We start from the raw sequence: 21903 nt of genomic DNA, 5'->3' as shown, positions 1-21903 counted from the left end.
AGCGTTTACACAGTTGTTTTCATGTCACGTTCATGTTTTAAGCTTTCAATAAGAATGCATATTGTAGAACACAACCATATTCCCCTACGTAAATATCAGTTTATTCCAAAAAGATGACATTATTAGTTTTACAGTATTTGACATCTTGAAGAAAAACAGATTCCTTCAAGCTGTCCAGTAAAAAACATCAGCTCAGATTGGTTTCTGTCTCTTTACCCACTAGATGTCAAAACCATTACTCAAGGGTACAAAAGATTCTTAAATGATCTAGAACAGCTATAGTAAAAGAAAAGATAGATGCAAGTGAAACTGCCTTGGTCTGAACATGCTCACAAACACTAAAATATGGAGGAGAAATCCAGTTTTCCCTTTTATATTCCACAAATAGCTGTATTTACTACTGAATATTCCTGTGAAATATTTTGTTTTCTGGCTGTTCCTTTCTATTAATATTTTGATATGGCTTAAAGTGGAACATCTGTGGTTTCTCTCTGACAAAAAAAAGATACAAGGGACAACTAAAATGTTCAAGTTAAGGTTGAATAGTGCTGACCTGCTCTTACAAACAAAATGTGTTTAATTCTTCTCATAGCTATATTTAATTCTTATGTAAAATAAGTTCTTAGCTGTTATTTTTGCAATTTTACAATTACTAGATTTTTATGGCAATTATTTGAGTGAGTGGTAAAACAAAGAACCGGACTGGTAAAACTATTTGTTTCACAATAATTGATGAAGGTATATTTTAAGATCAGACTACTGAATTATGATTTAAAGCCTTATGTGGTTTGGGTCAAAGTTACCTAAAGGATTGCCTTCTCCCATGCAATGCCGTCCCACACGCTTTGGTCTTCGGGGGGGGGGGGCTTTGCTCCAAGCAGCTGGAACCCAACTGGCAACTTTCACTCAGAGGACCTTTTTATCAGCCGCCCTAAGGCTGTGGAACGACTTGCTGGTAGAGCTCCAATAGCTAAATCAGCTGTCGGAATTTAAGACACAAGTGAAGACCTGTCTCTTCCAACAGGCCTATCCAGACAGTCTTTAAACATAAACATTAATTTTAGTGTATGTCCTTTGTTTAATCTCTGTCTTGTCTGTTCTAATATGTATTTTATAGAGATACAATTTATTATGTCATTTTATGTAGGTGTGTTTTGGTGTGTGCATTTGTAGTGTTTTGTTGTGTTTATGTATTTTAATTGTTTTGTTAACCAACTCGAGACATTTATTTTATGACTAGCTGTGCCCGGCCACACGTTGCTGTGGCTTAGTCTGGTGGTGTTGGTCAGTCTACATTAGGTTGTATTTATGCTGTGACCTCCACCTTCTTTATACTCACATTAGTAGTAGTATTTGAAATCTGTTTCCTTCTTCAATTTTTGTGTTGATTGATAATTGCTTGAGATCCCTGTTGTCTTTGGTTTGTTGTTAATTGTAATGTCTGATTCTGCTGAGTGCGGTTTATATTTTTATTGTGGTACAATAGTCTTTTTTTTTCTTTTGCCTGTGTAGGTGTTTATTATTATTGTTGTTGTAGTGGTCATGAAGGTTGGATAAGTTAGATGCTACTGTATTATTTTTTGGAGGCCCAGTGTAGCACTGACTGGCCTCTCAGCCTCAGTGCCTGGCTGTTTCTTGCCTGTGATGGTGTTGATTCTTATTGTTGTTGTTGTTGTTGTCATTATTATTATTGTAATTGTTTTTTTGGGGGCCAAGTGTGAATGTAGGGATTGGGGAGGTGGATGAGTTGTGTTGTCAAATTTTGTATTTGTTATAGTCACAATGCGTTGTTGTGATTTTTGTGGGTCCGGATTGTTGTTTTGTGGTGTGGTTGTGTTGTTACAACTGAGAGGCAAGGCTTTTGTGTTGTGTTGCCAAGTTTTGTATTTCTGGGGCGTTTAGTTGTGTGCCAGGTTTTGTATTTCTGGGGCGTTTAGTTGTGTTGTTATAGTCACGATGCATTGTTGCGAGTTTTGTGGGTCCGGATTGTGGTTTCGTGGTGTGGTTGTGTTGTTACAATCGGGAGGGAAGGCTTTTGTGTTGTGTTGCCAAGTTTCGTATTTCTGGGGCGTTTAGTTGTGTTGTTATAGTCATGATGCGTTGTTGTGAGTTTTGTGGGTCCGGTGTGGTTTTGTGGTGTGGTTGTGTTCTTACAACCGGGAGGCAAGGCTTTTGCATTGTTTTGCCAAATTTTGTATTTCTGGGGCGTTTAGTTGTGTTGTTATAGTCATGATGCGTTGTTGTGAGTTTTGTGGGTCCGGATTGTGGTTTTGTGTTGTGGTTGTGTTCTTACCACTGGGAGGCAAGGCTTTTGCATTGTGTTGTCAAATTTTGTATTTCTGGGGCGTTTAGTTGTGTTATAGTCACGATGCATTGTTGTGAGTTTTGTGGGTCCGGATTGAGGTTTTGTGGTATGGTTGTGTTATTACAACCGGGAGGCAAGGCTTTTGCGTTGTGTTGTTAAGTTTTATATTTCTGGGGCGTTTAGTTGTGTGCCAAGTTTCGTATTTCTGGGGCGTTTAGTTGTGTTGTTATAGTCACAATGCCTTGTTGTGAGTTTTATGGGTCCTGATTGTGGTTTTGTGGTGTGGTTGTGTTGTTACAACCTGGAGGGAAGGATTTTGCATTGTTTTGCCAAGTTTCGTATTTCTGGGGCATTTAGTTGTGTTGTTATCGCATGATGCGTTGTTGTGAGTTTTGTGGGTCTGGATTACGGTTTTGTGGTGTGGTTGTGTTGTTGTAACCTGGAGGCAAGCCTTTTGCATTGTGTTGCCAAATTTCGTATTTCTGGGATGTTTAGTTTTGTTGTTATAGTCACTTTGCAAACAACTTTATCATTTTATATATAGAGATATAGAGATTATTTTCATTTGTACTCAGGTACACCATATTTATTTGTTACATATATATATATAATGCTAAACATGAAGTCTGTGTACATACACAGTAATGTGAAAAGTCATTTATGTGCTTTTCTAAAACTCAGTCTGATCCTTTCTTGAAAAGATATGACAAAATTGCTATCAACAGCAAAATGCCTTCTTTGCATGTGTGAGATCCTACAATCAGTATTATACTTTTACTGTCAATATTGTCAGATTAGCAGCCTAGAATATAAATTTTAATTCAGTGCCATGATGATTAAAACTACAGATTCATCATATAGTCTTGTCTGCTATAAACGGAAACTGTGTTCAAGCAACATTCACTGTTATAAAAAGATCTGGAATGCTGTAGTGGAGTTATATAGAAATTTATCTTGACCAGTATAAACTGAAGTGATTTTGGCTGAAGTATAGAAACTAATCCTTAAGTCTCCCTGTTACAGGCCCTTGAATACGTTCTGTCCTGTTATCTTGCAAAGCCAATGGCTGACTTAATTGAAGTAGTAATGTTAGGGTCAAACCCTTAAAGTCCAGTTTCCCCGTTCTTCATGATTGGTTTAGATGCAGGTGGCAGGATAGCAGCTCATTTCACCCTTCTATGCACTTTAAGGTCAAGCTCTTTGATTATTCTTTAGTGAATTATTATTATGTTTTCATTCAGCTTTACTGAAAGAGCCAGGTTTGTTGAGGTCTGGACCTGTGGGGACTGACTGTCTGCTGTCCCCATAGCCATCCTGCATCTTTGAGCTTCAAAAATCCCAGAGTAGCAGGACGTCACCCACCTCCTCCCCTTCAGCCCTCCATTTGGGCCCCAAAATATACCAGCAAGGTTTGCTGGCAGCACAGTCCTATCCCTACAGTCCTCCTGGCGTGAAAAAATAGTTTGTCAGGAGTGTGTGTGTGTGGGGGGGAGGGGTTTGACTCGGGATTGCATGTAACCACCTCCCCCCAGGGAAAGCCTGGGATTTGGAGTGGGGGTGGGAACTAGAATCCGTGTGGAAGCTGATTATTTTAACCCAATTTCTGTGTAGGTTTTATCTCTGTCTGGAAGCGCCACTTGTCACCCCTAATTAGCCTGCTTCCCTAACTTTCAAGGCAAACACTCCCACCTGGTGATACCTGGTTGATTTACCTGTTTGGTTACTTGCTTGTTTTGACTGCTTGAACAATGTGGATGTGGTGCAAAAAAACTAGTTATGGAGTATGGGATTACTTCAGGAAGAGCTGTCTTGATTGAACTAAGGTGAGGAGTACTCGATGCTGGAGTCTAAGAATGGGAATAAAATCTCTGGTAGTGATGTTGCCATCTAACTAGCACAGCCTGCTTTTGATTGAGAATTGACCTGATCACTATCACTGGAATCTAATTTCTAAAGTGAGTAATTTATGCAATAGAAGCAAATATCTTTCACTGTCCATACCAATCTCCTTAGTAGTGCCATATGGATGCAGCCACCCCACCTTTACTCTAGTCTTGGTATTATGCCTTGCTTTGTTTAATAAAGTGTCTGCTTCTCTAGATCTTTCCCTCAACAATAATTCTGTTTTAGGAAAATATATATTATATATATATATATATATATATATATATATATATATATATATATATATCTCACCACCTTCTGCCCCCCTTTCAGGCCCTGGCATCTATGCTGTGTGGAATGTTGTAATGAGTTTTTAATATTTATGTGTTATTTTTAAGAAGTGCTCCAAAATGTTATTCACCTTCAATCCCCTCCTACACTTTAAGCATTAGAACTGTTACATAGCTTTGTAAGTGGGATTATAATTATCCACTGAGAACAATGGCATTTACACCCTGATTTCTATCCACTTTGCATATGTGTGGAGATCTGGCAAAGATGAAAACCTGTGATTTTGGCATTTTCTCCCAAGCTGCATAATGTAGGAAGTGAAGGCCAATAACGTGAAGGCTTTTGCTTTCAAATTATATATTTGAAAATATGATTATTCTTGAAAAAACAAAGGAGAATGCAATTCTTTGCCTCTTTTTTTGTTCCTGAAATTAAAAATAACATAGAGACAAAAGATATATTGAAAGCAATGACAACATTAAGCTGCCTGAAAGTACACAAAAATCTCTCAAGAAGGCAAGATAGAATCCTTAGTTATCAGATTTATTTCTTTTTTAAAAGGAGCCTACATTCTTTTCCGTGTAAACATTTGTCTCATTGTGCTGGTTTCACAGAATAGTTGGAATTGTTAATTGAAATGAGTAAATTATTGCCAGGCAAGCAGCTACAAACAGGCTAATTGTTGCACTAGAATGTCTCTGTTGTCAACCTTTGTGGGTTGCTTTTGCAATTTTATTAGTTCCAAGAGTGAACTCTCTCTTTCTTTCTCTCTCTCTCTCTCTCTCTCTCTCTCTCTCTCTCTCTCTCTCTCTCTCTCTCTCTCTCTCTCTCTCTCTCTCTTCCCTTCCTTCCTTCCTTCCTTCCTTCCTTCCTTCCTTCCTTCCTTCCTTCCTTCCTTCCTTCCTTCCTTCCTTCCTTCCTCCCTTCCTTCCTTCTTTTTCTTTTTTTTCTCTCCCTCTCCCCTCTCCCCCTTTTTTTGGAACTAGTAGCATAGGCAACAAGAAGGAATAATGAGCTGCCTTCTTGGGGTTAGTGAGGAGTCAGCACAAATTGTGGGAACAAATAACAGTCAGACAAGGCAGTGTTTTATAACATTGGGGCTGCAATCCATCTTTGAGTGCCTTCAAAGTTGGGCTAATAAAGGTCCACTTACAATCCCCAGCAGAGTACAGTTTAATTAAATTTGTCCATTAAAGGATTTTTCCTGCTCCATTATATATTCTTGAAATTAATTCTATTGTTTTCTACTTGTCTCTTTTTGTTTATCCAAGATGCGCTGAACCTTCGAAACCAACAGGTCATCTGCATCACACTCAAAGTCCTCCAGCACTTGGTTCTGTCTGCTGACATGGTGGGGGAAGCCCTAGTGCCCTATTATCGTCAGATTCTCCCCATTTTTAACATCTTTAAGAATAAGAATGGTGAGTGAGCCTAGCAGTTCTGTGTCTTGCAGTCCCTCAGGGACTCGGGGCAGGGTTAATTAATAATATTGATACAATTTACTGTTGCACATAAACTCAGATATATTTTACATCATCTCCTCTGTTATCCCTCAGAGATGCAACATTATTAACAATTTAATTTATTGTTGAGTTTATTCAATACATTACAGAAGCACTACAGAATTTCTAGTTTTTAGTAATAAATTATAAAGTTTTGTAGTATTCTTTTACGTACATTGATTGCATCCCTGTCCTGCACCTTTTCAACAGACAAATTGGAGACACATATTTTGACCTGTCTTTGAATTTTGCTAATTGGTGAATTTTATGCTTTTCACCTCAGTGCCAAGTTTTTAAATTGTTCATTTAGCTATTAGTTGTTCTGAAATCTTTATATTTCTGTCATTACAAAGTTATATGCACTGCTCTACTCAACAGTTTTGTGTTGATGGTCTGCAGTTACACAGTTTTAATGATGAAAGATATTGTGTGTATCTCAAAATGCTAGTATTTTCCTTAGTCTAACTCTTTTTAAATGAAATCTGTTTGATGATGGATTACTATATAATCTTTGCATCCCTGCATCAGGTTCCATTCTTTCCATGATATTATTTCTGAGGATTTAAAATGGTTTATTGTCTGATCACTTTTGAAATATCTTGCTTAATTTTTCTTTTATATTATCTTCATTTTTATAGATCAGTGCAAGTTAATCTTATTCAGTTGTTGAGAATCATACTAATAAAGATTGTATGATTCAGGATATGATAATGTAATTCCTGGTGTTTCAGTAACACATTCACTGGCCTTGTTTACTGGTTAGCCTTTTCATTCATATTGACAAACACTATACCTTATTGATTTTGCTCAGAGCTTACTTCATGGGCAATAAAAAATATTTGATATAGTGACAGTAATCATTGCTTTGGAAGGAAAAGGGCAGAGATGTTAGATAACAAACTATTAAAATATCTGCTGTCCTTTAAAGAACATGGTAGTATGTGGAAGGCTGGTGACTTATGCTGTTCATGTATTTTCTTTGACATATACTGGTAAATGGAATTCAAATGCAAGCAATTTTTTCCTCATTTACAAGGGTGGCCACCACAGTTCTACATGTAACTTTCTTTTCATGTATGTTTTCTGACTTTACTTCTAAAAACATAGTGAAAAATAATTTCAGATTTTAAAATATACAGTAAATATGCCCCCCCCCCCCCCCGGAAACCTATTATGAGATCATTGGATTTTAAATTTCCCTACAAGTATATTTTAATTGATGGAAGTCCAAATATATCCTGTATTGGTCAGACAATTAAAACAGTGAAGAAAGTAATTTAAACGTTAACCTCTACAGTAGCTATAACTTTTCTGTGTTTCATTACATTGTTGGTTCTCTTGCTCAATGAGAACCCAATACTTACTATTGCGTTTTTCTCAAATGGCAATGACACAAGTACTATTTTAATTGATTTCTTTTTTTTTTTTTTTGGAAATCACTTTTATTAAGGGTTTGAAAGCAACCTTTGATCCAATTACATCTGTTTTCGGGAATTCTTTCCTTTTCTGATACATTAATAGCAGGTGAACAATGCGTCTTAAGGAAAATGAGAAAGTGTAGAAACATGCGCAAAGAAAAAAAACACAAACAAAAAGCGAAAGACCAAAATAAGAAAAAATAAAATAAAGCCCACCCCTATACAGAATATAGGTGAATAAAAAGTTGCTATAGTTATCTGTAACTTCCAGATCTCTCAAGCAACTCCTTTTATTTTTTTTCTTTCCACATGTCCTTTGCTTTTGTATAGTTAACTATATCATTCTTAATATTCACCTTGGGACTCTCTTTAATCTAGTTTTACATATATAGTATTTTTTTTCTTTTTGTAAGTAGTCCATCAGTATTCTCCAGTCCGTTCTGTTGGTTGGTGCTCTGTTTTGGGCCAGTTTTTGCATTAATACCCTGTTTCCCCTAAAATAAGACATCCACAGAAAATAAGACCTAGTAGAGGTTTTGCTGAATTGCTAAATATAAGGCCTCCCCCAAAAGTAAGACTTAGCACCGTTTGTGTTTGGAAGCATGCCCGCCGAACAGAACACCAGAGCATGCAGGATCGGTAAATGTACTTACCATAGATTGTTCTACATGAAAATAATGGTAGTAACAAGAATTTCTTGATAGAATTCACAGTTTGTATGGTTATACTGGTTTGTGATGACAACTACTGTACAGTATATAATAAATGTTCTTTTTTTTTTGTTCAACAATAAATGTGAATTCTTCTTCATGGAAAAATAAGACATCCCCTGAAAATAAGACCTAGAGCATCTTTGGGAGCAAAAATTAATATAAGACACTGTCTTATTTTCGGGGAAACACGCTAGGTCCATATTCATTATATCTAGTACGTTTGTAATCAATTTTTCTATAGTGGGTATATCTTTCATTTTTCTTGCTGCTGTGGTGAGATAAAATATTATCCTATCTGCATTTTGGTTTAACTGTAGATCATTCATTCCCAGCAGCAGGCATTCGGGTTTAAATTCTAATTCTTTTGTAAGATTTTCTTCATTTTTTTAAATTTGCTTTGTACCAGTATTCCTTCACATTTTTTACATTCCTACCACATATGCATGAATGTGCCAATGTTTTTTCCACATTTCCAGCACATTCCATCTGTCTTGCCTTTGTTGTATTTGGCAATTTTATTTGGAGTCAGCTACCACATATAAAAGATTTTATACCAGTTCTCTCTAATTTCAGCTGCATATGCATACTTAAGCTTTTTAGTCCAAATTTCCTCCCACTTTCTCATACTGATTGTATGGCCTACCTCCTAGGCCCATTTTATCATAACTTCTTATACTTGTTCTTCCTCCATTGCCCAAGTAAGTAATTGCTTGTATAATATTTTTATTAATTTGCTGTCTATTTTCAATATTTTGTCCCAGAATGTCTCTTCGATTTGAAATCCTTTCTTCTTGTCTTCTTTATATTCTTCATTAATTTGCCAATATCTAAGCCAATTTAGATAAGATAATCTCTTATCTGTTCTTGTGACTTTAATTTTATTTCTTGGTTCCTAATTATTAATAGTTCTTTATAAGTTATCCATTTATCGTTGGGGAGTTCTCCTCTGTGGGTTGCATCGCTCGGTGAAAACCACATAGGAGTTTTTGTGTAATATCTATCTTTATATTTATCCCATATCTTGATTAATAATGTCCTTATCACATTTCTAACATTTTTTTTCTTTTGTTGATTTTCCTTTCCATAAGTAACCGTGCCACCCCCGTCTTAGATCTTCCCCTTCCAGGGCAAGAATTTTCTTATTGTCTAACAAAATACAATCCTTTACCCATGTTAGGGTGGCAGCCTCATAATATAATTGTAGGTCTGGCAGACCTAGACACCTTCGCCTTTTATCATCTTTTAGATTTTGATATTTTATTCTTGCTTTTTTGTTACTCCATATGAACTTTTTATATCTTTCTCCCACTTGTTAAAAGTAACTTTAGATCTTATTATTGTAGTTGTTTGAAATAAATGAAGTACTTCTAAGATTTTCATTTTTGCTATGGCTATTCTGCCTAAGAGGGAGAGATTTAGATTTCCCCAATGCTTCATTCTTTCCTTAATTCCTGTCCATTTTTTATCATAATTGTTTTTTAATAGTTGGGAGTTGCTTGTTGTTATCTCTATTCCCAGGTGTTTTACATTTCTTACAGTCTGAATTCCTGTCTTTTTCACTAGTTCTTCTTTCTTTTCCTTTGGTATGTTTTTGTTAACATTTTAGTTTTTTCCTTGTTAATTTTGAAACCCGCTACTTCTCCAAATGTCTCCAATTCGCTCCACCATTTGTTCCACTGGTTTAATGGATCTTTAATTATACATACTACATCATCAGCAAACGCACATACTTCGTAACTATTCTTTTTACCCGAAATCCATTTAAGTCTTCATTTTACCTTATTCTTAAGATAATTTCCAAAATCATAATAAAGATCAGCGGTGATAAGGGACATCCCTGCCTTGTTCCTTTGTGTAAATTGATTTCTTTAGTTGTTTGACCATTGATTATAATATTTGCAGATTGATGAGAGTAGATTGGTTTAATAGCATTTATAAAGTAATATCTGGTATCCATCTCCTTCAATACTTATTTATTTGTTTCTTAGTGACATTTATATCCCACCTTTCTCACCCCGAAGGGGACTCAGGGCAGCTTACAAGTTATATACACATATGATGGACTTCCGGTGAGCCACGATGGTGGCAGGACTGACTTGCTGAAGTTCTTCCAGCAAGCCACTGGACTTTAAGCGGTTGGGTAGAGCCATTAGCTCCCCTCTCCCTGTGGATTGAGTCGGGGAGGGACGCAAGCCCCTGAGCGGTGGCTAAAGACCCTGACGAACATCCCTTGGCTGAGGGGCAATCTAAAGGATCTGGCAAAGCCGCAGGGTCCACAAACCACAAGCCAGGAAGCGGGGGATTTTCCCACATTAACAGCCAACCCAGTTCATTTTAAACCAAAAAGAAAAAAATATCGAGAAGAAGACACTTCGGGATCATAACTGGAGATTGTAAGTCTTTATCGGAAAATCCTTACTTAAACGGGACACTAATTGGTTGGCAAAGGAACTGAATATCATATGGCTAAACAGAACTGAAGACATTAAAAATTCGGGAAATAAGGCAAAACCCAGCTGTGTCAAAATTAGAACAAACACAGCTGAAAAATAAATTAATATAACTTTAAAAGACTTTAAGAAGATGGGCTTGCTGAAGTCACCTAGCAAGCTATTGACTAAGCGGTTGGGAGAGCCTTTCGCTCCCCTCTCCTCGGGGATTAGATCGGGGAGGGACACAAGTACCCGAGCGGTGGCCAGGGTCCCATACAAACGCCCTTCAGCTGAGGGGTATTTAAAAGGACCGGGCAAAGTCGTGGGGATACACGAACCGCAAGAAAGAAGAAACAGTCAAACAGTAATGGCCACTGACCTTGGTGCCATGTTGTTATGATTAATAATAATAATAATAATAATAATAATAAGTTTATTTGTATCCCGCCTCCATCTCCCCCGAAGGGGACTCGGGGCGGCTTACAGCAAAATCAAAATACAAACAATGATAAAATATAAAACATCAGGACAAAAACAAAAACCAATAAAAATATATACACAATAAGTTAAAAAACACAACGCAGAATTAAAACATCAGGTTAAAAACAATGAGGTTGCAATAGTGGATAAGCAAAGTGTACGGTGCACATTATGGGTAACAAATTCATAAATAGATAAAGTGCATTAGAATCATTTAAGGTCACATTAAGTATGGTAGGGAGGAGTCCTGAGTAATATCAATCAATCAGGAATCGGGAAGAGCGACCAATGCAAAAGGTCGAGGAGGATAATAATTGTGATGGAAAAAAGATGATCTTAACCAAAGGCCTGAGTGAAAAGCCAAGTTTTCAGACTCTTCCGAAATGCCATCAAGGTGGGGGCTTGCCTGATCTCCCTAGGCAACGAATTCCATAACCGGGGGGCCACTACAGAGAAGGCCCTGTCCCTCGTCCCCACCAACCGCGCTTGCGATGCTGGCGGAAGCGAGAGGAGGGCCTCCCCCAATGACCGAAGAGACCGTACAGGTTCGTAGGGGGAGAGACGATCCCGAAGGTAGATGGGTCCCAAACTGTTTTGAGCTTTATAGGTGATCACCAGCACTTTGAATTGGGTCCGGAAAATAAGCGGCAGCCAGTGGAGCTCCTTAAACAGGAGGGTTGACCGCTCTCTGTATTGGGCTCCCGTTAGAACCAAGGCTGCCGAGCGTTGAACTAATTGAAGTTTCCGGGCCATCTTCAAAGGCAGCCCCACGTAGAGCGCATTGCAATAATCCAATCTAGAGGTAACTAAGGCGTGAACCATCATGGCCAAGTCAGACTTCACGAGGTATGGTCGCAGCTGGTGCACAAGTTTTAGTTGTGCAAAGGCCCTCCCGGCCACCGCCGACACTTGTGCATCAAGTGTCAGCGATGAGTCCAGGAGGACCCCCAAGCTACGGACCTGCGCCTTCAGGGGGAGTGCGACCCCGTCAAGCACAGGTTGCCACCCAATACCCCGATCAGGCATGCGACTGACCTGGAGGACCTCTGTCTTGTCGGGATTAAGCTTCAGCTTATTCGCCCTCATCCAGCCCATCACAGCTGCCAAGCACTGGTTCAGTATCTGGGGGGCTTCCTTGGAGTTGGTGGAAAAGAGTAGTAGAGTTGGGAGTCATCTGCGTAGAGATGGCACCGCACTCCAAAACTCCGGATGACCTCACCCAGCGGTTTCATGTAGATGTTAAAAAGCATGGGGGACAGAATGGAACCTTGCGGGACCCCACAGGTCAATGGCCAGGGGTCCGAGCAGGTGTCCCCCAGCTTCACCAGCTGGGAACGGCCGTCCAGGAAGGACTGGAGCCACTGCAGAGCAGTACCCCGAAGGCCCATCCCAGAAAGCCGTCCCAGAAGGATACCATGGTCGATGGTATCGAAAGCCGCTGAGATGTCCAAGAGAACCAGCAGGGTCACACTCCCCCTGTCCAGCTCCCTGCGGAGGTCATCCACCAAGGCGACCAAAGCTGTCTCAGTACTGTGACCAGGTCTAAAGCCAGACTGTGATGGGTCCAGAAAATCAGTGTCATCCAGGAAACCCTGAAGCTGCGAGGCAACCGCCCGCTCCAGAACCTTGCCCAAGAAAGGGAGGTTTGAGATAGGTCTGTAATTGTTTAACATGGTCGAATCAAGGGAGGCCTTCTTCAGGATTGGCTTCACTATGGCCTGTTTAAGGGAAGATGGAAATTTACCTTGATCCAAAGAGGAATTAATTATCCTCACAAACCAGTCTCGCAACCCACCTCTGGCTGATTTAATTAGCCAAGAAGGGCAAGGATCCATGGCACAGGTAGTTGGTCTCACCGCCTCAAGGATCCTGTCCACGTCATCTAGGTGAACAAGCTGAAACGAATCCCACAAGATAGGACAGACAGGTGTCTCGGTTAACTCACATGGCATTGCAGCAACGCTAGCGTCCAAGTCATGACGGATCTGAGCGACTTTGTCTGCAAAATAGTGCGCGAACTCGCTGCACCAAGTCGCCGTGTCCTCGGGTGCCTCCCCACCCCCAGGAGGGTGGAGGAGCTCCCCGACGACACGGAACAACTCCGATGGTCTATTAGTTGCAGACGCTATGCGGGCAGTCGTGAAGGTCTTCCTGGCTGCCCGCAAAGCCGTGGAGTAGGCACTAATAGCAGCACTAGCCCGTGCTCGGTCAGAGGCATCCTGAGTCTTCCGCCAGCGGCACTCTAGTCCTCTTCTCTTGCGCTTCATCACTGCCAACTCCTCTGAGAACCAGGGAGCCGACCTGACTGCGCAAAGAGAGGGGACGTTCGGGAGCAATCATGTCAATTGCCTTGGACATCTCGCTATTGTAGCGGTCTACCAGGGCATCGACAGGATCGCCAGCCTCCATGACAGGAAACTCCCCAAGAGAGCTCAGGAATCCATCAGGATCCATAAGTCTCCTGGGGCGGACCATCTTAATGGGTCCACCACCCCTGCAGAGGTTTGAGGTCACGGTAAGTCTTAAACTGATCAGGTGATGGTCAGACCATGACAACGGAAGAATATTTTGCTCTTCCACTCTGACACCACCATCCGAAGCAACAAAAACCAGGTCGAGTGTGTGACCAGCTTGATGGGTGGGACCAGATATCACTTGGGACAGCCCCATGGTCGTCATGGCAACCATGAAGTCCTGAGCTGCTCCTGTTAAGGCTACCTCAGCGTGGATGTTAAAGTCCCCCAGCACTACCAGATGCTGGGAGACCAACGCCACATCAGAAATCACCTCTGCTAGCTCAGGTAGGGAGACTGCTGTGTCGCGGGGTGGACGGTACACCAGCAGAATCCCCAAGCTGTCCCGGGAACCTACCTTAAGATGGACACACTCAAAACCTGTAGATTGCGGGATGGTGCACCTGACCAGGGAGATGGACTGCCGAAAGACCACCGCAACGCCACCTCCCCGCCCCCCGGATCTAGCCTGCTATTGCACCCCGAAACCTGGAGGACACAGCTGGGTGAGATTTACCCCACCGAGCTCGTCCAACCAGGTTTCAGTGATGCAGGCCAAGTCCACTGCCTCGTCCAGGATCAAATCCTGGATGATAGCAGATTTACCATTAACGGACCTGGCATTAAACAGCAAAAGCTTTAATCCGAGGGGGCTGTCATGGAGGCTACCACATCTAACCTTCTCCAGGGTCGCCAGAACTCTAGTGCGCTTCTCCCTGGGTTGATGGTGATTATTTCTCCCCCTCCCCCACACAGTCTCAATGGTCCCCCCCCCCCCGGTCATGGCCCACCCCCTCCCCTGGGGCCCAGGCAGGTGAAAGCTGAAATTGGGGCATCCTAGTCAGCTCTCCTTAATTGGAGAGCTACATACGTTTGAATTGTGTCTATGATAAGAGTGTAGATCTTGAGATGGTGGTAATGATAGTGGTGGTGGTGAGAGGAGAGAACTATTGGAGAAGCTAGATTGACTGAACAGAATCAGGGACTGAGGGTAGAGATCAGATGCGGATTGAACAGTGGCTGACAACAAAGGAGGGGACATTTGACAATTATCTTGAGCAGAGGGGGACTGAATTGGAGAGTTTTGGGTGTTACCAATGCTTGGACTAAAACGATCTCTAACCTAGCCTATCATTAAGGGGCGAATCAAAGAGTCTAAAACGACTCTTCTGACATTAATTCCCCAAGATAACAATAAGGGTTTAAGTGCCCAGAGTTCTTCTGTTAATAGGCTATCTTCAAAGGTGGCAATAAGGGATATGAAACGATCTCGAAACTGGAAGTCCCTACAGAGCCAAGTAACGGTCTTTAGTCTGACTGCTGATAAGCTCTTCGATAGTATCTGGGCTAGGGACTTCTGGATCGCTCTCCTAGAGGTCCATCTACCCCTATTCAATCCTGAATCTGTAATTTCAAAAGCCAATTTCCCATGCTGGAAAAGAAAATTTTGGGTTTGATGGCATTTCGGATCTGATGGATGAGGAGCAGACTCTGGTGTCAAATTTGTGAAAGATCTTAGCCAGCCAGACTCCCCTGCCCTATGTTTGGCCCTCCCTTCTGTTCTGCAGGAATAAACCTGCTCTCCCTCTTCCCCAACAACCTCAGTTCCCATAGACACATTCACTTCACATTTGGAATGTCTTTCCCCGCCCTCTCCATCAGGCACCCGCGACCAGTCCTTAGCATCAATGTTCATTATGGCGTCCTCTTCCTTCTGGATGACATTTTGGGCCGGAGATCTCACTATGAGAGAAATTCCATTATAAATGAGATCCAATTTCTTATTTAACATAGTGAGTTGTGATAAAACAAGGGCAAATGACTTGCCCATGAGGTCGCATAGATGGGATAGTTCATTATTCCTATGGGTTCCAGGCTTGTCCATAATTCCTATGTCACTTTCAAAACCTTCCAACAGTTACCACTCCAGACCTTCAAATATAATTGTACATTCCCAACCTAATCTTTCCACAGACTTTCTCAAACCAACTTTCTTGAACCTTTCCTAGACGGTTCTAAACTAACGTTCTACAAACTAACATTCACTTGCACTAACCCTCAAGCACATTCCATAACCCACAAGACCGTATCTTAACTCATCAAAACTCATAGGAAACTCCTACATCAACAAATGCCCCCCCAAATGATCCAAGCTATTCCTATCTAGAACTTCCTCATAGATTCAGTCTCAACCAATAATTAAACTCTCTCTAAAAAAAAAAAAGGCTTGATGACGTCAAAAAACAGATGACAGATTAGATGCAGCTCAATGCAGGCTGCCCCCCAGTCCAGCTAGGTGGCCTTAATATAACTGGAGTTCGGTACAGGAAATCCCTTTGTCACGCAGCACTGGCCCTAGCTGTTGATTCTAACAGGGCAGGGGCAGATGGAGAGGTCGGCCAAGCCCAGGCAAGTCCCAAGGAGCAATGGTACCAAGATGGTGCACTCCACAGCACTGCTTCCTGTGTCCTTTGGGAGGATAGGCAATGTAGAAAACCCCAGTGCTGCCAACAGCAATGGTAAGCTGTAGTTCTTAAAGGCCACAACAAAATTCTTGCAATGGTGGACAATAGCAATGCTCCAGTGGTCACATTACTCCCCACAGCAGCAAGGTGGAAACGCTGGAGGGTACCAGGGCAGTTGGGGCAGCAGCGATGCCGAAACGCAGACAGCTGAGCAGTCCGGGAAGCACTGGGCAGTGAGAATAAGCAGTGACTGCAGCGGATGGTGAATAGCAGCTGCAATAACAAGAAGGCCTCCGGGGGGGGGGGGAGGTCTCAACAACAGCAGCAGCAGAAGTAGAAGTCTCTGCAGCCTTTTGAGCCTTTGAAGCAGCTAGCACTGATAATTGGGTGTTAATGGCTTCGGAAACAGCCAGTCCCAGTCCCAGATGGAGAGCCGCCTTGGATAGAAAGCTAGCTGCCATGAGTGAAACAGGTAGGCAGTGTTGGCAACACAGTGGCCAGCTGCAGAGCAATGATCGGCTCTGAAGAATTCAAAGCAGCGGGAGCAGTGTAAACCCCCCTCCCAAGCTGGTCATTAACGATGGAGAGGTTAGAGGCCAGCAGTGGCCCTAGTGACAGAAAAGTCAGTTCCAAACAGCAGCAACAGCAGCAGCAGTTGTTTAGTATAGAGAGGCAGAATGAGGGAGAGCATTCCAGCCCTGTTGTAATGGCGGCTGCAGTAGCCCTCTACCTTTTTTGATTATGTTCATCTCTTCTTGATGATTACGTTCATCTCTTCTTGTAAACATCACACAGAAGACGGCAGGAAGAAAGTGGAAGTGAGCAAAAAGGAAAGTGCATCAGGAAGGACGGGCGGAAGAAGCTGAAAAGGACGGACCTGAGACTGGCAGAAGGAAGACAAACAGGAAAAACACAAATAGAGGTTACACAACTACAGGTGAAACATCCGGAGGACCATATTGAGGGATGTACTGAGAAAGGACCATAGAGAATTAACGACACAGAGTGGTAGAAATAAAAGGCTTTTCTCTTTTTACTTTTCAATAACAAAGGAGCTGGGAAGAAAGACAGGAAAGACAACAGACAGCAGGAGAAGACGGAAAGGACTGAATTCAAAGAAAATTAGGTAAATTTGGAGGAAAATCTGAACAAATAAAATAGCGAGAAGGGATAGAAACTTAGAGAATTTGAACAAATATGATTTGGGAGATCAAAATTTTATAAAGAAGAGCTTACTGAAATTTTGGGACTTTGTTTAGTACAGGAGCCAATTAGAATATTCAAAGTGAAGAAGGAATTTAGTTTTAGTGCTTCAAAATTCTAATATTTCTAAGAAAAGGATTAGAGATTTAATGAACAAATAGCAAATAGCCCATACAAGTAAAAATAAGCCATAAATAATTATATGTTTAATTCCACTTGATTGACCCCAGATAGGATACCAGGGTCACCTCCTCTCCTTCTCCACTTTGACAAATCCTTATTCCTCAATACTATTTTATAAAGGAGGTTGTAAAAAGAAAAAGACTGAAGACAGTGAGAAACTGATAATCCAATATAGAAGATGGCAGGACCCAAACCTAAACTGGATATATAAAGGCATGACAAGAAGACCATCTCAAACAGAAGATTTAAACTTGAAGGAAATTTTGAAGGAGATTCAAAAACTGTCAGAAAAACAGGATGCAATTTCAGAAGACCAGAAAAAATCCAGAAAGAAATGCACCAAGAGATGTTGGAAATGAAAAAAGAAATAAAGGAGGATATTACTCAGTTAAAAATGAAATGAAAGTGACACATGAAGAGATACTGGATCTAAAAAAGGCAAAAATGAAAATGGAGAAAATATAAAACAAATTACAGAAAAGTATGGAAGAACTTCAAAATAAAAATCTAAAAACAGAAAAAATACAGGAAAAAATGGAACAAAAAGAAATGGAATTTCAACTTCGATTTAGGAATTTACAAGAAGAAGCTAACGAAAATATACGCCAAATAATAACACAAATCATATCGAATATATTACAATGCTCGGAACAGGAAGTGGGAAATGAGATAGACAGAACATACAGAATACAGACAAATTACTCAAAATGACACAAAGTGACAAGGGATGTCATTGTTCATTTCGTAAAAAAGAGAATTAGAGATGAGATACTAATGCTTAATAGTCATCAGCCTAGTTACTAGGCTTGCTCAAATAATTCGATTTTCCCGTTACCCGTTATTAATTCGTTATTTTCGTTTGTTTTGAAGCAATATAGAACCTTGGTTGTCCACACGTCTGGATATCGCGGTTTCGAATCGCGAGAGGCCGTTTTTTCTTATTTCTTCGTTTTTTTCGTTAAGAAAAAAAGCTTTTGCAAATCACCCAAACTCCTTTCCTTTTGCCCCTCAGCCAATGGGAGGCTCAGCCAATGGGAGGGGGCGAGGGGGAAGGAGGCCGAGGAGGAGGAGGAAGACGGAGGGGGGAAATGGCCGCCGCCGCCGCCTCGCCTCAGCTCAGGCCTGGAGAGACCGAGAGGGGCCCGGCGGTGAGGAGGAAGAGGCCCGGGATGCGAGGGGGTGTGGGCCAGGCCCGTCCTCGGCTGCTCCCAGGGGCCCAGATTCGCACCCTCCCTCCCCCCAATACAGGTCTCCAGTCCATACCACGCTACATGAACTTGAATGGATACTGTGGTTGTGTTGTCGAAAGCTTTCATGGCCGGGATCACACTGTTGTGGTATGTATTCCGGGCTCTATGGCCATGTGCCAGAAGCATTCTCTCCTGACGTTTCACCCACATCTGTGGCAGACATAGAGGTTTTGACGTCTGTGCGAAGCTAGGCAAGTGGGGTTTATATATCTGTGGAAGGTCCAGGGTGGGAGAAAGAACTCTTGTCTGTGGGAGGCAAGTGTGAATGTTGCAATTGGTCACCTTGATTAGCATTGAATAGCCTTGCAGCTTCAAAGCCTGGCTGCTTCCTACCTGGGGGAATCCTTTGTTGGGAGGTATTAGCTGGCCCTGATTGTTTCCTGTCTGGAATTCCCATTTTCTGGGTGTTTCTGGGAAGGTAATGGCACTCCATGTAGTCATGCCGGCCACATGACCTTGGAGGTGTCTATGGACAACACTGGCTCTTGGGCTTAGAAATGGAGATGAGCACCAACCCCCAGAGTCAGACATGACTGAACTTAACATCAAGGGATACCTTTACCTTTACCTACACACACACACACACACACACACACACATACACACACACACAAGCAGGGACTATATATATATATACACAATATATATCACACACACACCAATTTAACAAAGTTTCAGCCACAAAAACAAAGTTTCTGAAGTAGAACAATGACTTTCACAGTAAAGACAACCCAATTTAACAGGAAATAAGACTTTCAAACCAGGAACAGATTTCTGCAATTATTAAAAAATGGTTTATTATAAAAGCTATGAAAATTCGCCAAAAATCAGAGGATAAGGGAAACGTTCCAAATTTTGGTGAGCTATCAGTGTTAAATGTGTTCTACCACTGTACCAAGTTTGAAGAAGATCACTCAAAAAATGAGGGCGGGAGAGCCCCCTAAGTCCCCCCCCCTTCGGGCTGTTTTTGGGCCACCGCGCATGCGCGTCCGCTATTAACGAATTAATTTAGAAAATAACGAATTTTCGTTAATTTCGAAAAATTTTGGGGGCCAAATTCGTTATTAGCAACAAAAACGAAAAACTGCCCCCTCTAGTTTTGAAACGAGTTTAGAATCAAATTTTTCATGGATCGATCAAGCCTACTAGTTACTACAAAGAAACGAAAGTCATAATCCTAAAGGAATTTCCTTTAACAACACTAAATAAAAGAGGAAACTATTTTTTTCTTACGGATGAATTTAAAAAAAGCGTAAAATAAGATTTCGGTGGGAAAAATCTGAAGGGATTATGGTTACATACATAAATGAAATACAATGGCTTACTTCAATCGAAAAAGCGAAAGATTTCTATAAAAAAATGACAAAGGAAAATCCTGATGAAACCTTAGAAACATTTCTACTGAAGAGAAAGAAGAGAGATACCTTTCACCTGAAGGCCTGGAAACAAATATTGCAGCGAACCCACTGGACTCGGATATTGAAGAAGAAGAAGAACAGGAGAAGTTGGAAGATGTGCCCAATAGAAGTGAATGATAAATATGACGAGTGAATTTTCAAGGCAAATAAAATGTTTTACAAACAACATGAATTGATTAAATTCCCCAAATAAAAGGAAAGCAATTATGAGACAAATCGAGAAAGGGAAATTAGACATTATTACACTCCAGGAAACTCATATCTCACAAAGGCACGGGGCACATTTGGTAAATAAAGCGATTGGGAAATAATTTTATTCAGCTGACCTAAAGAAAAAAGAGGGTTTCTTACCTATATCAATAGTAGTATCCCTGCTGAATTGAAATTTAAAGACATGGAAGGTAGAGTGGTGGCAGTGGAGATCATAATTGGTAATCAATTTTTTTCCATTTTTTATTTAAATTATTGAAAATTTTTGAATTTTACATATTCAGTACTTAAAACATATACATTCTTTAACAAATTTGCAATACAGAGTTATGTATATCAAGCTCCTATAGTATTTTCACTCTCTACCTATATTACATACTCATATTATTTATCTTTTGTTACCCCTCACCTAGTGCTATCCCTTAACCCCAGACCAGCCAATTACAATATTTATTTCCAAAATTCAATTGTTTCTTTTTCAGGTTTCCCCCCTTACCTTCTACATATACAAACTCTATAAATTTTCCCCATATCTTCCCAAAATTATCCTTTTTTTAATAACCCTTTTTTAATTTTAATATTACATGTCAATTTATCATTTATCGCAATATCCCAAATCTCCTTATACCATTCTTCCAATTGGCACTCCCTCCCCTTTCTATTTTTTGGCTATTAACAATCTTGCTGCTGTTACCAAGTTGGCGATTAGTTCCTTTAACTCTTTTGATATTTGGATATTATCTATAAACTACAACAGTGCTATTTCAGGCGTTCCTATTATTTCTGTTTTGGTGATTCCCTTTATTTCTTTAAAAACATTCTCCCAAAAAATTTGAACATATTTACAGGACCACCACATATGTATATATGTACCGATTTCCTGACAGCCCCTCCAGCACTGCTTAGAGTATTTCTTATCAATTTGATTTAATCTAATTGGTGTGAGGTAATCAAAAATATTAATTTGCAATATTTATGCACCCAATGGACCCAAGACTCAATTAGTAAAATACCTGCAAGAACAGATAGCTAATACGCAATTGGAACATGTATTAATTTTGGGGGATTTTAATGGAATAGTAGACCCAAGTATGGATAAATCAAACAGCAAAAGACGTAATAAAGACATGACAAGATCACTTCCAAAAATTTTATTTTATTTAAAGAAGAATTTGATTTCCAGGATGTATGGAGATAAAAAATCCATCTGTTAAGGATTATACATTCTATTCCCACAGACATGCAGTTTGGTCAAGAATTGATATGATTTGGGCAACAAAAACAATATCAACACAAATTAATAAGATATCTATTCTCCCAAGAGATAAATCTGACCATTGCCCTACAGAAATGACTATAAATTATAAAAAGAGTATACCAAAATGGACATTTGATGAGAATTTGATAAAAAATGTGGATGATATAGATAGATATAAATTACTATCAAAATAATACTTTGAACTCAATGACAAACCAGAAACTCAAGAATCAGTGATTTGGGATGCATATAAGGGGCCACCTAATACAACAGAAAGCAAGAATAAATAAAGGTCCGCATAGTCAAAGCAATGGTATTCCCCATAGTAACCTATGGATGCGAGAGCTGGACCATAAAGAAGGCTGAACGAAAGAAGAT

The 21903-nt window shown here is 40.5% G+C and overlaps 1 protein-coding gene across 3 annotated transcripts in view; it reads left to right on the top strand.

Annotated features, from left to right (window-relative positions):
• The window catches only part of pacrg (parkin coregulated), a 356589-nt gene that overhangs the window by 166062 nt on the left and 168624 nt on the right, over positions 1–21903 (top strand). For 2 of the 3 annotated variants that reach the window (XM_062968969.1, XM_003215757.4), the window contains one exon: positions 5752–5901. The exons of the other annotated variant lie outside the window; for it this stretch is intronic. In XM_062968969.1, coding sequence (XP_062825039.1) covers positions 5752–5901 — 150 coding nt within the window. The remainder of the gene's footprint in view (positions 1–5751; positions 5902–21903) is intronic. 3 annotated transcript variants of the gene reach the window in all.

This window comes from Anolis carolinensis, chromosome 1 (genome assembly GCF_035594765.1).
Source record: "Anolis carolinensis isolate JA03-04 chromosome 1, rAnoCar3.1.pri, whole genome shotgun sequence".
Taxonomy (NCBI): domain Eukaryota; kingdom Metazoa; phylum Chordata; class Lepidosauria; order Squamata; family Dactyloidae; genus Anolis; species Anolis carolinensis.
Note: the sequence above shows the minus strand (reverse complement) of the source record. Positions and strands in the feature narration are given on the sequence as shown.